Source organism: Temnothorax longispinosus, chromosome 4, assembly GCF_030848805.1.
Source record: "Temnothorax longispinosus isolate EJ_2023e chromosome 4, Tlon_JGU_v1, whole genome shotgun sequence".
Classification (NCBI taxonomy): domain Eukaryota; kingdom Metazoa; phylum Arthropoda; class Insecta; order Hymenoptera; family Formicidae; genus Temnothorax; species Temnothorax longispinosus.
The window spans coordinates 4192820-4211973 of record NC_092361.1 but is presented as its reverse complement, the minus strand read 5'-3'; the positions used below and the strand labels follow the sequence as shown (position 1 = coordinate 4211973).

At 36.0% G+C, this 19154-nt stretch overlaps 2 protein-coding genes, 1 long non-coding RNA gene and 1 pseudogene across 5 annotated transcripts; 1 reads left to right on the top strand and 3 right to left on the bottom strand.

Annotated features, from left to right (window-relative positions):
- Window positions 1-4426, top strand: part of LOC139811178 (calcium and integrin-binding protein 1-like) — a 34193-nt pseudogene extending 29767 nt beyond the window's left edge.
- On the bottom strand, window positions 92-2060 carry LOC139811179 (uncharacterized). Of its 3 annotated transcripts, none has more exons than XR_011731566.1 (4): window positions 1885-2060; window positions 1220-1411; window positions 921-1092; window positions 92-841 (listed from the first exon to the last, which is right to left on the bottom strand). It is a non-coding gene; the product is annotated as an uncharacterized lncRNA (long non-coding RNA). The 3 variants fall into 3 exon arrangements; XR_011731565.1 differs by having other exon boundaries at window positions 1220-1395; window positions 1885-2059; XR_011731564.1 differs by having other exon boundaries at window positions 1220-1378; window positions 1885-2057.
- Window positions 4333-8925, bottom strand: LOC139811462 (uncharacterized). The gene is made up of 8 exons (XM_071775746.1): window positions 8743-8925; window positions 7400-7503; window positions 6873-7247; window positions 6669-6770; window positions 6436-6558; window positions 6158-6359; window positions 5928-6074; window positions 4333-4741 (listed from the first exon to the last, which is right to left on the bottom strand). The coding sequence occupies exons 1-8, from the start codon at window positions 8923-8925 to the stop codon at window positions 4568-4570; spliced, it is 1410 nt and encodes a 469-aa protein (XP_071631847.1). The 3' UTR covers window positions 4333-4567.
- Window positions 8926-11175: 2250 nt separating this feature from the next.
- On the bottom strand, window positions 11176-18850 carry LOC139811974 (pancreatic lipase-related protein 2). The gene is made up of 8 exons (XM_071776546.1): window positions 17852-18850; window positions 16823-16903; window positions 16285-16550; window positions 15672-16146; window positions 15026-15277; window positions 14712-14826; window positions 14200-14400; window positions 11176-13651 (listed from the first exon to the last, which is right to left on the bottom strand). Exons 1-8 carry the CDS (start codon window positions 17937-17939, stop codon window positions 13567-13569), a joined length of 1563 nt encoding a protein of 520 aa, XP_071632647.1. The 5' UTR covers window positions 17940-18850; the 3' UTR covers window positions 11176-13566.
- Window positions 18851-19154: the final 304 nt, after the last annotated feature.

Below are 19154 nucleotides of genomic sequence, written 5' to 3'. Positions count from 1 at the left end.
GAATTGTACCTACAACATATAAAGTTTTATAATCTGCTACTAGAGAGCAATAGAGAACAATACAATAAAATAAATAAGTAATCAATAAAAATATAATTAATTAATTTTTTATTTTTTCTTAAACAATTAAGTCAGTCTTGAGTACATAAAAAATAATTATCTTTGATTACATTAAAATAAAATAAAATAATCTTATTATTCGTTACATAAAGGAATAGAATAATTGCTCTTGCAAGTTAACAAACTGACTATATAATCTGAGTTACTTAACAAGAAGTTTACATAAAAAATATACTATTACTCCAAAAATAAAACGAAGGATGAGAAAATATAACTGCTAATAGACAAAAGCACAGCTTTTATATACTTGTTAAAAAAAATTAAATAGTCCCTAATTAATCCGTCTTTTTCGTATAAAATGGCAGTTCACATTCCAATATAGTGGAATTTCAGTATGGAATTTCTTTCTAAATAGTGACTTACAGTTTATTGATATTGGTTTATGGTTTATCCAACTGGTAACTTAAAAGAACTGATCGCATATGCGAAATGTGAACAGCTTTTGTTTCAAATAAATCTTGTAAAATATGTTGTAATGGAGTAATTATTTTATCATGTAGGTGTATCTTTTTTTTAAAATAGATGAGAGAAGATCCGACAGTAAACGAAAATCAAAAAGTAACGCAGTATCTATAATCTTTTCATCCCACCGATTGTACGGACCCAATTTAAGTCATTTCAATCGTGTTCATTTTTCTTTGGTTGCTTGTAGAGAACCAGCGCAAAATTTTTGATTGAATTTGTGTTACATCACTTGACGGAAACTTTTTAACAATAGCACCTGAAAAAAATAATAAATCAGAGTTTTCATTTCAAGTATATTACTGTAGATGAGATTTAATAACTCATTCAAAATTTACATTGAATCGCTGTGAGAATGTTCGTGTCTTGAAGTTTTAATTTTATAGATCCTGAACCTGTATAACTGACAATTCTGGCAAGTGAATTTGAGAATATTCTAGCTAATAATTTGCCTACAGGTAATGTCTCCTCCGTTTTTCCAGTTGGCATCAAAAGAACAAAGTAGTCGATCTGAAACACGTATTTCTCTTAATTAATTACGAGATTATAAATGAAATTGAAAATGTATAATACAGTAACAAATATAAATAAATAAATATATAAATAATAATATAAATAAATAAATAAAAGAACATACCGTTGCAAGAAAATTATCACCGTCTTGTAGAAATTTTTCGAAAGTATGAAAGGCCTCTTCATCTTTGAGAGGTAGATTAGGCAAGTCTTTAGGTTTTGTGGGTACTGGCTCCTCAGGTAACAGAAGTTCCAAATGTGAAGTTTCAAAGGTTGAAGTTCACTTACAGTGTTAAAAATCTATGTTATATGTGAACTATTTTCAATAATGGCAGTAAATTGGAACGCAACCATAAATCCATGCAATGCTATACAGTTTTTTGACTGTATAGAAAATGATATTTTTAATGTTAGAAAATCTGTACCATACTCTACTTACACTCTTATACCGAGGTATAAGATATAAAGCCCGGTGTACATAGCCCAGCGAGAAATGGTCCCCATCGAATCGACGTCTAATCAACGTCGAAATCATGATTTTTCGCTGGGAGGCCGCAGTTCGGCAATACGCAAAACACACGCACAGTCTACATGTCAATCTAACCTCTCTGTGTATAGAGGTTAGATTGACATGTAGACTGTGCGTGTGTCTTGCGTTTTGCGAACTGCGGCCTATTTTAACCTTAAAAACATCACTTTTCTACAGCCAAAAATCCGTACAATGTTGCATGATTTATGGTTGCGTTACAATAATATTTATTGTATAAGTGTTAAATAAATTAAACTTACTGGTTTCATGATAATGGGCTTCAGAGAACTGCAAAGATTACGTCGAGACACTTATTAAATAAAGAAACTTTTCCTCTGCTCTGAACGCTTCACGCTTCACATATACGTTTTCACTCGATCTGCGTCTGCGATGACTGTGCGATCAAGACGCGCCACTTCACTCTTCAGTTGTTAAGAAAACGTTAAAACAATAATGCGTACGAAACGCACACTGCGCATGTGCACTATATATATATATCTCATGCAAGTCATGTTCTTATCATGATAGTATCATTTTCATTAAAAATAACATTTTACGTCCATATACCATTATATTTAAGTTCTAACATATAATTATGAATATCGGAAATAATCTAACATCAAATTATCACGATTTATTTCCGACAGTATCTCTAAATTTCAAAATCATAATTTAATCAATTTTCCGTCATGATCAAAATATGACTTTTGATAGTCATTATGACATTATTTTGACGTCATCTTGACTTCAAAATGACTTTTTGTGCTGCCTGGGTATATATAGATGAGAGACGACGAGAGTAGACGTATCTTAATAAAAAATTTTCACATTTAGACTTTACGTCGCAATATCTCCGCTCGTAGGGCACGTAGCGGAAAAATAAAAACACGTACCCTCCCCTCCTCCCCCAAATCGACCCCAAGCTATTGATCAAGCCTGCTTAGAACTTGATCCGTGTTTACTCGTTATTAAGATCTCAACATCTCGAGTACTCGCAACTCGTCGCGTCGCGTAAAAGAGTCATATATCACGGTCGGTCTCGCTCCGCGTGTACTTGGCGCGAAACACTACCGTGTCTCTTGATCAGATAGATCAAATTATTATTTAATTTAATATATCATCAAAACTAAATTTTGAGTTTATTTTGAAAAACGCGAATTTTAAAATCAATACCAAAAAATATTCTACTTTCCATTGTGTATACAGATTGCTTCTCATTCTGCACCGATCTCTGGGCTCTATTTTTTTAGATTTACCAATTTTATTCATCAACGTTGTACACACGCACACGTGCGTACTCGCAACTCGTCTGTTTCGAGTGCGTGAACGCAAACAGCGATCACGCTGATCATCTTCATTTCCAGATTTCGACGGCGACAATCAAGTCTCTCTCGATGACCTGATCGAAACGGTGCGGAGGCTGGCGGGACGGACGAGCGCGGGCATGCAGGCCCGAATCGATCGGCAACGCGCGGAGGACGTGTAGCGCGCAAATGGTCGGTGTACATTCCTGCTGTGCGTCCTCGACGCATCTAAAAAGGAATCGGGAAGCGATTAATCCTTTTGCCGAAAGCCGAGAGGCCGCTTTCTATTGCAACGAATTTCCGGTGGCCGTTGCTGGTTCCGCGGCAGAAAGTAGGCGAATTGAAAGGAACTGTCTTCTGCGAGAAGAAATTAATTCTGTAAAATTGCACTCGCTATCTTCAAAGCTGGGAATCGCTTCTAAAACTCGGTGAATTCTCTCTGCTATGCACCTTTTTCAACGAAAAAAAAAAGGAATTGTTTTTACATTCTACTGTTGAATTGCAAAACTTTTGTTTTTTAATAATACACCACTTTTCAAGATAGTATACACACATACACGCACACATTTCTCAATAAGATTTAATTTATATATAGTATATATATATACATAAATTGGAAGAGTTTCTATTAATTCCTTAGTTCACCTACATTTTGTAGAAATCGCAATGGACACTGTATAATAAATATACGATTATGTTCAATGGTCTTATTGTTTTAAATATTGCAAAAAATGGACTTCTCTAGCACAGGCAACATTACCACCGCAAGAATTTATACATGTGTTCTCCAAAATGCCAGACTTCGCACACACGTTCCAATTTAAAATTAATTAATTTAGCAAAACTTGTCGCGCATGAACTCTCCGACACCGATTCGTTTTAGTACCTACTTTCCTTTATGTGTAAGGAAAATTTTCAATTATTAAAGAAATTGAGGCAAAAATTTCTTCACACTTTTATTTTAGGAATCGTATTATATGTTACGATACAATTTTATAATTGAATTATATTTTGCTATTTCACTCTTCACGTCTCGCAAATATACATATGTATAGGTATTACTGCATAAATATATTGCATAAATATATTACAACAAAATAAACTTTCAATACAACTCGATTTAGCGTTCAACAGTTGACACTTGTAAGCGATGTAAATCGCGCTTATCACTAACTTATTTTGTTACGTGAGAAATTTATAATTATAATTGATTTATGATATATACATACATATATACACACTCGAGTAAAGAATTATTTTATATATTTTTTTTTATTAAATTACAAAAGATCAAGTAACAATCGATTATATATTTATATATCTAGGAAATAATAATGTACATACACACATAGGTTAGATTAGATAGGATTAAAAATAGGTATTTTAATAATCAGTAGAATAATACATAGTACAAAGAGAATATTTATTACAAAATTAAATTTGATACAAAAATAGGGCCGTTTATATTTTACAATCAAGAATTTAAAATTTACAACCATCTAATCTCTTTCCCTTAAACGTAATAATAAATAACGCAATTCTAGTTTCAAGTTGAAATTCGTCTTTTCATATCTTGGAATTTATATTTTATTATAATTTTATTTTGTAATTTAGGCACCATCCTATATCATTATACATCTTACATATGCAGTATATCATTGAGTTTCTGATTGTCACCCGTATCAAGTTTCGGTTTTCTTAAATCCTCTCTGCTTTTCTTTACATGTGAACTGGGTATCGGATTAGGAAATTTATCGTACCTAGCATGTCCTCCGAAGCCATCAAAACTCATACCACTGCCGCTGGCAGTTTTCTGAAATAAATGTGAGAACATTGCAACAAATACGGATAACAATATATTAAATACAAGTGTAAAGTGACTCACTTCCCGAGCAGAAATTAGATTAGGCATGCCCGATGTATGGTTAGCGCCTGATCGGGAAGCAGTAAGGTATGCCCTAATAAGAAATTCCCGACATGGGCCTGATCCGGTGCGCAACGGGGACGCTCTTTTCAAACATTTTTCAGGTTATTGTTATACGGGCCTGATTTTCTTGTCCCCATCATTTCCCTCATAGGGTTTGATAAATGTTAGCCTGAATATATGTTAACCTACAATTTCGTAAATCTGCATCTGTTATCGAAGTGGTGGCAAAGTATATTAAACATCTAGTAAATAAAGTGAATATTAATTAGTGTTTATTATGAATAGAAATTGTGATAAAGAGCGTTTTTTGACACGAATTCGCGTGAGAAGATTTCGATCATAGTTCGTACATCAACAATTATTAGGGCTAACCGGATGAGGTCCCGATCATTATTTATTAGGGATGCTATAAGAAAGATTTTCTTATTTTTGTCTAATGAGGCTTTTGTGTAAGGATTTGATACGAATGTTTTAACTTTATAAATATACTTTTTTCATAAATATATTTACGAACACAAAATTTCGTAATGAGCCGACACTGGTTTCTGACATTCACCCGACATTATGAAATATTATATCATATATCCAATTCAAAATTTTATTACTCTTTTTAAACTGAATTTGTTTCTTAAGATGATGTTTGAAAAATTATATATTTGCGCTGGTTATGACATATGTAGACTATATAACACTTACTACATTAAATTATGAAGTAGTCTACCACGTAAGGCAGTTGGCTCACGATCCAGAGGTCCCGAGTTCGAATCCCACCAGGTAAGTGTTTTTTTCAAATACGAGAAAATATTTATAATCATAGACTGCATCTTAAGAAACAAATTTAGTTAAAAAATAGTAATAATATTTTTTTTGGGGGTGTACCAGCATTCTGTTAGAAAATGTAAGGCGCAACAAGGGGTAGTCACGAGGCCCTGATAAGGAAAACATGATCAGGTAATTTTAATTCTCAACGTTACATTTACGATCGGGGCCTAACAAGGACTACCTGATGAGCTCCTAATCAGGCGTTAGGGCATGCTTATTAGGTCCCCATTAGGGCCTATCCAAAATTTGCTCGGGTTGATTCGGTGATAAAATTTTTTTTCGCAAGTATCGAAGTCTCTTTCAAACTGTTACTGGATTTCTGTCTTTTTATACCGTTATCTCTCATCGAAAAGAAACCTTGCGATTTTATGATCTGTGGAGTATCCTCGGTACTATCCTGCAACAAGAAATAATAATTTATGATATTGATAATCAAAATAAAACATTTTAGTTAAACGCAATAAGTTATAGTTTACTTACTGGATTTATAATAATGCAGCTATCATTCTTTTCGAGATTTACAGTATCTTCAAGTTTTAGTAGCTCTTCCTTGAGCTTTTCCGTGGCTGTTTTATTACAGCTAACACATTTATACGCGTTCGCGTTTGCCTGCATTTCAAAAAACTGCGTTTGCAGAGATATCTTCTCGCTCTCACAGATCATTAACCGTTCTTCCATTTCTCTAAAAAAATAAGATTTTAATAGAATCTAAGAACGATGATTTTAAGACAATTTGATATATCAAGAAATTTACATACTTTCGCTTAGTACGCTCCTCTGCTAAAACCTTGTTTTCTGTAGAGGCACGGGTGTAATCTTGCTGTAATTTTTTATATTTCTCTCTAACCTCTCTGCTCTTGTTATACATGTGTTTCAATTCCCTGGAAAATTTAATAATTAAATTTATGATACATTCACATGTATGAGTATATTATTGCCATATTATACCTCCATATATATCAAATATATAAAGTACTAAAATATAAAATACCTTTTTAATACTGCTATGTATGTTGCAAGTTTGGAAGGATCACTCGTCATCAGTATTTTATCATCCATCTCATGTGTAGAACTATCTATAAGACTCTGTACGCTGTAAGATAAACATTTAATTGCAAGATTAAGTACAAACTTAAAAATTACACGTATATATTTAAAACTTATATAACAAAATATTATGAAAAAAAAAACATACTTTTTCAAATGTTGAAGATTTTTCTTCAGATGTTCATTCTTTTTCCTGTAATTGTTCGCATCCGAACATTGCTGTTTGTAAAACTTTATCTGTTCCTTAAGCGCAAGAATTGCACTATTCTTGCTTCTCATTTCACTTTCAACATTTCGTACTTCCTGTCTTAAGCCAGCTATCTGCGTCTCCAATTTTCCATTTGCCTCTGTGAGTTTATTGAGATTTTCATCTCTCAACTTTAGTTGAAAAGTCAAGCTATCAATTCTGTTCTGCAGTGATGCAGCATCTTCTGCGATATTGTCGCTGTTCGAAAAATTGAAATATATCCTGCGTATCGTCCGCTCGGTTGTCCTGTCCCGACATTGTGGGCAGGTCTTTGATCTGCAACAATTCCACAGATCAAGCTGCATTCACGTGCAAGCAACATACAAAATTTTCAAAAATTATAAAAAAAGCTTCTTTGAATGATAGGCAAAAAAAAGAAAGAGAACTACAAGGGAATGCAGAAATGTTTGATAGTATCGAATATTTACCTTTCTAGCCACTGTATTAAGCACGCGAAGTGAAAAATATGTCCACACGGTGTTTGGAAAACATCGTCCGATGGTGCCAGTAAATCACTACATATCACGCACACCTGGGGGGTTTACAAAGACGCAGGTAAGAAAAAAACAGGTTTTGTGAAATTTAGTCGGCGCACAATGTAGCAATAAAAATGAAACTCTCGCGCATCATTTACAACGCCTGGTTCTTAGTTAATAGGAGAGAGATTCGCTTCTGCAAATAGTAGATGCACTGTCACGCGTGCAAGATAAAACAAATGCCAAATGCAACAATGTTTAATGCAATGTGTAATTATGTATCACGACAAATAACACGGATCAACTCTGCGCTGTATGCAGAAAGCTCTATTATTGAATCAACTGCGATAATCAGAAATTGTGCCATCTGCAGCCGACCATGATTCGGTTTAATGACTTTGATAGACACTTGATAGATACTTCTATTTTTTTTTTTTTTTCGCGGGGAAATCTACTACTCACTACTGGGATCCTAGGTCGTAAAGCCCGTTTTGCCCAGTAGCCCCCTCTGTTAAGAGGAGGGGGAAGACCCCCCCGCCTCCGGGGAGAGACGAGGGGAGTACCGGATTTTTACCGGCTAAAACTCCGCGAGTGTCCTTCACGGCGCGTTTTTCGATAAGAGAGGGAGTCCCGGGAAACGTACTGATTCTTCCGGGACCCCGTACCTGGGGGGTTTAGAAAGACGCAGATAAGAAAAAACAGGTTTTGTGGAATTTAGTCGGCGCACAATGTAGCAATAAAAATGAAACTCTCGCGCATCATTTACAACGCCTGGTTCTTAGTTAATAGGAGAGAGATTCGCTTCTGCAAATAGAGGGTGTCGTAACAGGTGGCCCAAAGACAAATGATCCGCGACGTTTGATCCGCGACATTTGATCGGAAGACGGAAAAACCGGAGGAAAAATGATCCGAACGACAATTCGTCCGAACCAATTACATCCGCGACTAAACGCCCGTCAAATTCAGGTTTCGGCGTGGAACGTATGTGCGTAAAAGAACTGTGTGATTATCATATTTCATTGTTGATCAATATATATTTGAAATATCTTGGACATCGAGGTAACCGTAGAACAATAATAATAAATATATATTTGTAGTAACATCTTTTAGACATCGAAGTAACAGTAGCACAATAAATATTCGTTACCATTAACGCTTAATTATTACACGGACAATACAGACGCTACATGTTTTAGATATTTCATTTTTGTAGCCGGTTCATATTTGGTCACAATATTTTTGATTCGCTCGTCTCTATCTGCATACCTTTTTCTTTTTTTGGCGACTACATTTACCCCTGTATTCATTTGAACAATCGTTGTTTCCGTGAGAACTTGCTCGCCCTTACTCGCGTCCATAAAACTGCTGAATATTGCATGCACTACGCGAACTTTGTTAATAAATGAGCAGTGCCAGCCCTCAACGCCATTGTTCGAACGCATGAAACCATCGATAACTGCTTGATAACAGTTCCACATACCTAAATTTTAACGGCATTTTATATATTTTTTAGGTATATTTCTAGCTGTGATACGACCGATGCTCGTGCCGGTTGGTACAGTCCGATCAACGGTAGCCTCGTGCGCGTACGTTTGACATTAGGCCACTGGCACACGGTGCATGTTTTCCTTCTCGATTGCTTGCGATGTAGTACATTACTATTTACGAAAACATGCTCCGTGTGCCGCTGGCTTTACATGTAGTGCCCTCGTGCACGTACGTTCTGACTTACATGCCCCCCGACAGGATCACTTGTCCCTCGGTTCGATTGTCCTACGGCTATTTTATCCTCGGTTATTTCGTCGTTGGACCAATTGTCGTACGGTTCATTTGTCGTGGTTCAAGTGTCGCGGATCATTTGTCGTCGGGCCACCGGTCGTGGCACCAAATAGAGTAGATGCACTGTCACGCGTAAGATAAAACAAATGCCAAATGCAACAATGTTTAATGCAATGTGTAATTATGTATCACGACAAATAACACGGATCAACTCTGCGCTGTATGCAGAGAGCTTTATTATTGAATCAACTGCGATAATCAGAAATTGTGCCATCTGCAGCCGACCATGATTCGGTTTAATGACCTTGATAGACACTTGATAGATACTTCTTTTTTTTTTTTTTTTTTCGCGGGGAAATCTACTACTCACTACTGGGATCCTAGGTCGTAAAGCCCGTTTTGCCCAGTAGCCCCCTCTGTTAAGAGGAGGGGGAAGACCCCCCCGCCTCCGGGGAGAGACGAGGGGAGTGCCGGATTTTTACCGGCTAAAACTCCGCGAGTGTCCTTCACGGCGCGTTTTTCGATAAGAGAGGGAGTCCCGGGAAACGCACTGATTCTTCCGGGACCCCACCCGCGCCGCGCCCAATGACTGGGCGCCTATCCCGGGGCTTAATGCCCCATGACCTTATGCAGGCCTAACTCTACGTGGCGGGTTAAAGGGGACACCAGCCCCAACCTGCCACCCCTCGCATTAGGGGGTTTCTTGCGACAGACGCGCGGTTACCCCGCCCGCGCGCCCGTGCCCCCCTGTTGTTGACCCTCTTTCAATATGTTCTAAATTTCTTACAATGTATAACACGCATTAGATCTTCTAAAAATAGAATGCATATATAAAACAAAGTTATATTTAAAAAATATAGTTATATTATTACTTATAAATTAAGCATATAAAGATTAATAAGTTAAAATATAAGTCTAATTTCTAGTTAAAGAGTTAAAATAATGTAAACAAAAATTAGTTCCAAGTAGCGAGTAAAATGAATTTCTTTTCTTATTCTTTTAATTTAGGAATGCAAAAAATTTTAATTAAACCCTTAATTTCATACATTCGCTTTTGTACACTATGCTCTCAAGTATCTCTCTCCGCAATGGAAAAAAGAGAGAAATAATTTAGTTTTCCCCGAAACATAAAACTGAATCTAATTAGGTACCTATATTTTGTTTGCGCAAATATTCCACACATTCAAAAATTTACGTATACCAAAATTATTATATTATGCACATTTCTGTTCTAAATGTAGATATTCTTTCTTGCTTCTTTGACTAATTAAATCGCTAATTGAAAAACTGCTTGATTAAAAAAATATTGAAATACAATATTGCGAGAACAAACTTTTAAGGTGCAATTTCATTGACGCTAGAAACCAGCGGCAGCGTCAAGAAAATGTAGTGGGGGAAGAAGTTTCGTTGAATTTTGCGGTACGTTAAAAAGTTGAGACGGTCTGAACTTCTTCCCCCACTACATTTTCTTGACGCTGCCGCTGGTTTCTAGCGTCAATGAAATCGCACCTTTAGAAACTATTTACTATTATTTATTGACACTTTTACTCTCACTTCTCTTTTCGCTAACAAAGTTAAACGCCACTTGATGTTACATCATTTTTCATTTTTTTTTTTTAAGTGAATATATATCAAATGTATATATCAAATCATTTCAGCTATTATGAATCAATGCCATCTACGAAGTATAGAGACGCGGTGATGATTCCAATAAATTACTTGATACTTATCCTCGAGAAAATAAGTCGCGAAAAAATATTAAATTCTATATTCTTTACATTACGCTTTTAATATTTTAAATAAAATGCATATGTGCTGAAATTATATTAAAAGATTATAGTTATATCATTGCTTTCTAGTTGCACATATAAAATAACTAAATTAAGAAACCTGATGTTTGTAGTTAAAACGATAAGGCGATTTTAAAAAATAACACATCCGCTCTTCTGCATCACGTGGGAACAATTTATTTTATATCAAAATAAAATACTTCCTTAAAAATTATAATTACATTGTTACTTATGAAGTATGACTATATCTAATGTTTACAGTTAAGAAGGTAAATATCCACAAACTATCCACATAGATGCAACGTTCTTTTTTCATCACTACATCGAAGTCTTTTATCCTTGAAATATCAATGTAGATTCTCTGTGGATATATCTATTAAGAGATATGTACAGTCGCCGCCAATGATTCCTTTCCTGGGATAAAGGGGGAACATAAGAATACCTCAGGAAAGGAATCATTGGCGGCGACTGACAGGGAATTTTTATCGACATTTCGAGGATAAAAGATTAGTGATGAAAAAAGAACGTTGCATCCATGTGGATAGTTTGTGGATAAATCTACATCCACGTAATTTCTATTAAAGATTATAATTAATTAATGAAAGTATTATTATACTGCGTTTATATGGCAATGTCATAGCTTTTAATGGATAATCAATAGTGAATTATAATTTGATGCTGCAATTATACTTTGTATACTGCAGGTGGAATGAACTTGTATTGAATAAGATTTTGTATGCAATTGCCATGTCGATTGACACATTTTAGCCCTAGTCGGTGCATCAGCAATTTATGTTTCTGCATTATTTCTAAAGTTTCATTAACGAAAGGTTTCCTTATTTTTGTCTAGTGAGGTCCTTGTAAGGATTTGATAAGAATGTTTTAACTTTATAAATATACTTTTTTCATAAATATATTTATGAACACAAAATTTTATAATGAGCGCATAAACATATAAGCATGAGAGAATTGATTGGTCCATATGCATGTGCATAAGGAAATAGACCAATCAATTTTCTTATGCTTACGCATTATGCGTTGTGCAGAAGTGTGTGCGCCCCACTTAAGCCCTAGAGCATGCGCATGTGACCCCAGAGCCTAGTGCGTGTACATACATACGTATGCGCTCCTGAATGCCCACAATGTGTGCAATCGTCACTATACAAAACTGGAATGTTAAAATAAAATTTTCAATAACTTACAGCTCTTAACATTACCAATCAACCACTAAACGATTGGTAAAAAAAGAATTTAAAATTCCCAACAGTCAAAGTGTAGGCGCTAAAGAAGGTTAAAAATTTGTTGACAATTAATTCTTTCTTTTTAAAACGCGAAACTACCAAAAGGTTTCAATGCGGTACCAAACATTGCCAATCAATCGCCAATCAATTAAAAAAAAAAATTACCACAGTCAAAGTGGGGGGGCTAAAAGAAGATCAAAAATTTGTTTTTTCGATTTTCTAAAGAAACGCGCAACCACCAAAAGTTTTTAATGCGGTACTAAACATTGCCAATCAATCGCCAATCAATTAAAAAAAAAAAAAACTTCCACAGTCAAAATGGGGGGGCTAAAAAAAGATCAAAAATTTGTTTTTGATTTCCTAGAAAAACGAGAAACTACCGAACGTTTTGAATACGGTACCAAATACTACCAATCAACCACCAAACGATTGGTAAAAAAAAATATATCAATAATCCACTTGGGGGGGCTAAACTTTGTTGAGGTCGCTGACGCGAGTGTGAGAAAGTTGTCGCTGCCATCTATGAGCAACGATTTGAGTAAACTTGAGCACGTTTGTTACTGAAAATACGTAAAAATTTTCAGTTATCTTTCCTCTCATCGGTTTCGCTCAACAAGTGTCTTAAAATTACGAGATTTTAACCTACAATTTCGAATCTCTGATAGTACTTCGTCGCACGGCGCACGGGCGGATTCTTCGCGTCCGCGTCGCGCGGTGTCGATTGTCGGGCATCGGTGTGAAGTTATCCGCGCGTAGTTTGAATTTCTCGCCGGCCAGCGCACATCGGTCATCGCTCGTCCGTTTATAACTGTCGCGTCGCGTGCAACGACCGGTCATCTTTTCGCGTTATTTACTCGTTCGTAGCGGATCGTACGTGCCATCGGGAGTGTCGTACAAACTTCCGAGCGACTGTCACGTCGTGGGTAATCGTGTTTCTCGAATGGACATGTGTTTGGATGAGCGAGTATCCAGAACGACGAAACGGAGCAGCCGGAAGCCGGAGCAGGGCGAAGGACGGGGCGGCATCGATGGTGGTCGACGACGGATCGGTGAGTAAAATTATTTGCTGCATCCGCATGCTCGTTAATCTTCGCCGCGAGCTTAATTACGCGATTTAACGGGACGAGATCGTGAGTCGGCACTCGACTGCCGATACAAGTTCACGGCAAATAAGTGGAAAGTAGGTTAAATTAACCCACACATGCGAGAGAGAGAAAAGTGTCGCAGAACAAGAACTTGGGATTTCTCTGGCCGCTTGCACGCGCGGACCACTTTTATTCGATAATATAAAACTGTCGTGGTAGAGTTGTTACAATGGCGTGCAGCGTTCATTTCTCAGTTCCACGTACATCTCGTGCGAATTGATTGCGGTGTTCGTTCTGCAATATTCCCACCTGATCGATCATAAAATTATTTAATTAATTATTATTGTATGTACAATTTATTTCGGCTTGTTGCATAAAGCTTGAACGATCTGTAATTCGCATCAGATTTTAATTCAAAATTCTAGTTATAATTTTATGTGCTGTACGTTTAAATATGTATATAAATAAGTAAACATGTCATATATGTATTTAATAATTAAATTTATAAGATATATTTTATATATTTAATTAAATTTATAAGGAATATTTTATATCTTTGATAATTAATATATAAAATATGATAAATATATATTAACATAATATAAAAGAATTATATACACATTTTTTTACATAATTTCAACGCTCGTATTTGATATAATTTCTCTTGGTTTTGGTATCATATGACACATAAAATTATAAATAGAATTCCAGAATTCTGACACAAATTATAAATTGTCCATAATCGGCTTAAACATGAACTTAATCACGAGACGCGATAGAGAATTAATCCTCTTTCTTCCGAATAAATCTGATAGCTAGCGAGTTTTTATCGAAATAATTATATGCTGCGCATTTACCTATGGCCCTTACGATCTTCGAGAGCCAGTTTATTGAAAAGTATTACGTCCGTATCCGGATCAGTGTCCTCCTCGGTCATGTTAAAAGTGCGCTGATACGAGACGACACCGACGATCGATGCAACATCTTCCGTTAACGTGTCAAAATCCACTGCCGCAATGTTATAAAACGCCATTTGTTCGTTTATCCGTTTGGACAAGCTTGAATAATATTTCGAATATTACAATATTTAACGGCTCTGCTACGTAAATTAACGCAATTTACAAAATTCAAATATTTATCTGATTTTATCAAATATTTACACATAGATAAATTGTGTAATTTACGAAACTCAAGATTGATCTTTTTTTTCAAATATTTATGCATACATTGTGCAATTGTACGTTACAAAAGAATATAATTAAATCACTATCTTTTGAAAAAAAGAATTGTAGAATTAAATGCCAACGTAATATGTAACAAAAACTTTTAAAATTCATGCGATATTTATTATATAGAAATTTTTACTTACGTGCATGGAATTCTGAAGAGTGTTGTGGAATTAGCAAGGAAGATTTTGAAAAGCAATATACCAGATGTTTTTAGCATATTTTCGGACGTCATCACTGATGCTCTGACTGGTTGACCTGAAATTTACGACATTTTCCAAGTTTCGTAATAATAAGGTCTTTAACGTATAATTTTGCTTAAATATAATTTTGTATAACAATTGTCTAATAATATATTTGTATAACAAATTAGTATTAATGTCAATATTCTTCTGCTTTTCTATATTTACTCCATTTACTCCAATGAATAGATAATTATATCCTTGTATTCTGATACCGCAAAACGGTGTTTCGGCTTTAGTCGCCAGATAATAGATTCCCAAGGCTCCACGATTAGCCGCGTAACCCATCTCTTGGTTCCAATTCGTTGATTCCATAGGGAAGCATGTCCCTTTTGCATAGGATATTCCTCCTTGTGGACAGGGCCATGCGATAAATTTGCATTTCTCATTTTGCGAGCGGACGGTCTCTATATAGAGCTGAAAAGCTCTTAAATGGCTACACGCTATATTCTTGTCCAATAAATCCTCTAAAACAAATTATCGAAAAAGAGATAAATGTAATAAAGATAATAATTAATAAAAACGGATAAATGTAAGATAAATGTAATAAATATAATTAATAAACATTTTTTAATGAGAAACGGATTAAATACTTTATGATAATCGCAAAATAAATCTAAAACTTTTTTCTTGACGTTATTAATCAGTACAATTTGCTAGTAATGTGTATTGAAAAATTAAAAAAACTATATGGGAATAAAATATTTTAAAATTTAGACACGATATAAATATTTTGCATCTTATAATAACTTTAACTGAAAATAAGTCAAAATTGAACATAATTAAATGGAACGCATAATTAAATATTGGACTACTTCCTGTTAATGTATGATCGCGCTCGCGGATCACTTTTTACTTTACCTTTCAAGTGACTGACCATCACCGAGTTCTTAATATCGGTGCAGCCGGGCTGCTCTCTGCCGCCGTTAGGGAAAAAGTCGATGTGTCCGATCGGCTTAAGTAGGCCAAAGCCATCCATGAAATCCTGAGAGCCGTCGGTGTGAATGACATCGACGAGACGGGCATCGGTGGCATCCAATTTTCTCGCCCTTTCCCGGAACAGATGATGCCTGAAGAAGGGTGACGCCGGGTCGAGACCCGTTATGCGACCCAAAAGCAGACTTCTCTTTTTCAACAGTTCCGAGGCGCAGCCAGCCACGTGTGCGCCGAGACTGAAACCGATCACGTGGATGTTGACGGGATCGACCCCCAAATTAATGGCGTCTAAAAGCACCAAGGCCAATTGACGGCCAACCAGTTCGCTATTTGCCACCGCAGCTCCGTAAGAACTGCCTGCCCCCTTCGTCCAATCCAAGATAATGACGTTTACGTCTTCCTGTACGCGAAGTTGAACAGAATTTTGAAGATCTTAACATTTCTTTAGTGATTGCTTGAAAATTTTATAATGGTAAATCGAAAGAAAAAGATGTTTAGTTAAACTGTTAAAACTGAAAGATAAACTGCTGAAGATTACTATATCGAGAAGAAAATTTATGCCAAGTAGTGCGCCGACGTCGCTTCCGCTGCCCTTGAAACCGTGTATCAACACGCTGAGAGGCTTGCTGACATTGAATTGGGAATGAACGATGGACTTTAAGTTGTCCCCGTACTGTAAGGGTTTCGGATTTTGCCGGTCCGCACGTGTGTAGAGGAAGAACCTGGTTTGAATTACGTTAGGATGCTCGGGTGGCCGTTTTATCGATAAATGCGGCGGCGGATCCGCAAAGCAACCGAGTAGATCTGAAATATTTGACGATATCGGGAAATAAATATTTATTTTAAGACATGTTAAAGTTCCGGAAAATTAACCCTTTGTTATTTTATCTGGTTTAAAATTTTCTTCTTTACAATTTTAACATTTGTATTAAGAGAAAATAATTAAAAATTATTTTAAAATATACTTGTTTGAAAAGAAAACGAATTGCAAACGGAAATATCGAATTTGTATTAAATTTGTTTATGTCAACGTATTAAAATTATTCTAGATAAAAGTAAAATCTGTGTTATCTTACCGTAACAAATTTTACTTTTTTCCTCGCGAGAAATGGCAATCCGTCTTAGCATACCACGATTTCGCGCCGTGAAACGTTTGACTGCAAAGAAATACAGTATCACTTTAACGGGAAAAGTTTAATAACGGAGCTTCAATCGCGATATTGTGTACATCTGCGCGTTATTAACATTTCTTTTGCCTGATCGCCCCACTTATACTTTACTTTCACCCGCGGAGCACCGCAAATTATCATTGGCACAACATCGCTTCAGTACGATTTGCGCGCCGGTGGATGCTATATAGTCTGCGCTCGCATAATTTAATTTTCAATCTATCACAACATTGCAATATTGCATCATGTAACCCTATTATGATAGTCGCGCTGTGAAAGTGTGTCATATGTAAATGCGACCTTAAGGTGCAAAGTACGTCGGTATCTCTCATCGTGCGAATGTTTGTTTCGTGCGCATAGTGAGCGTGTGTGGTATTTGGAGTTTACGTGATTTTTTTTTAGTTGAATGACATTTCACGGCGGAAAAATTTAGATATTCTGCTTCTGGCGACTTATATACGCGTGTGCACGGCGCACGTGTCTACAGCAATTACGTAACGAATATCAGCAAATTATGCTGGTATCAACCTATATTAAAGTTAATGAACCATAAACGCGGTGGTCCGATCAGTGAAGATTTAAAGTTGCACGATATATTTGGAGGGGTAAAGCCTTAGTGATGTAAGTCAAATTTTTTAAAATATTTACTTACACCACTATATGGCTTTTACTTATCCATTTATACTTTAACGAACCACGATAATATTACGTTTCATCGGCAAAATCATTTTTTTACTTAGAAAAATATTAAAAAATAATTGGCAAATACACAGTGTGTATAAAATCACGTAATCTACATTAATAGATACGAAAATGATGAAGAATTTTGACAATTTTTATTAGCGCAATACCTGATTTTTAATCCGCGCACTTGATTGTTATTTTTATTATTCTGATGCGTAACACGTTTAGCATTATATTCGTTAGAGTACTTACCAGGCTGCAATTTTCCGGCAATTGACGTAATAACAGCAATGATCATCAGCAAAGCAAGCAGAACACGATGAACGTTGACTGACCGCATCTTGCCACTGAATCGTCGAAACTTCGCGTCCTTCGTGGAGATCGTTGCATCCCGCTTCTCCTCCTTCTCCCACGCTTTCTGCCGCTTCTTCTTCTTGGTCCTCTTCTTCTCCCGCCGAATTGCTTCGCGTTTCTGTCGCTGTACGCTTTTTGTTTGCCTACCGCCAGACTCTGCGCCCAGGAACAAGCTCTACCCAACTGTAGAAAGCGCACCTTCTATGAGCAGCCTTCTTTTTGCGCAATCACCTTTCCGCTTGCCAGAGCCTGACGACTGCTCCAACATTATAAGTCTAAGTTTGCGACAATTCGCGACAAAGAAATTTATTTGACGTCGTCTATTTCGTTTTTGTTTCACTTACGTTACGTATTTTCCTATTTTTGTATTTTTTTTAAGATATTAAAAGATTTAAATAAAGAATAAGTCAGTTTTATAATTTTATGATTTTAATCTGGAGAATCTTCCTTTTCTTTATTTAGAAATTAATTTTTTACGTCAAACAGAAAATATGCCGAATTTAGATATGTTCTCGATTGATAATCTCCCATCGGTAAAGTTCAGTGACATTGGCGTGTGAGTACGCTTTCGCTGAATAACTACGACTGCCTTGACATGATGTAACTATGTCATACCATCCTCCAATATAGACAGAAACTGCATGCGCGGCGTTGTACGTGCGACGATGCATCGCTTTCACTCAAATAAATTATATGCGACGTGTCTTCTTGCATAAAACACCTGACACCGGACGAAATAGAAAACAGATCGATTGCCCCATCTATATGGACAAGCAATTAAACAGGTTGGAGTAAGTGCGCGTTCTTTTTTACGTTCATATATCTCATACATATCGCGTATGAATTATCGCCGAATAATTAATGTAGCGTTACGACTTGCGAAACGGAATCTCTTAAATAATTCTAGGCGTTTTTAACGCAGAACTCTGTTTTACGGGTCAGTACGGTCAATTTCTTCGGCTTAAATTACTCGCAACCGGCCGAGTCAGTTTCGCGATTATGCAAGTGTACACACTGAAATTACATAAACCGAAAACAAGTTAATTATAAGTTATGCACGTTTCGGTTATGCTTTGCTCAAATCGATTTTACATCATTCTAAAGCAACGCGCGTAAAAATTGTAACCCTTGCCTCTTTCAAAACAATTAACTTAGGTGATAGATGTGAAAACAGCTATATAAATTGATAATGTCAAATACT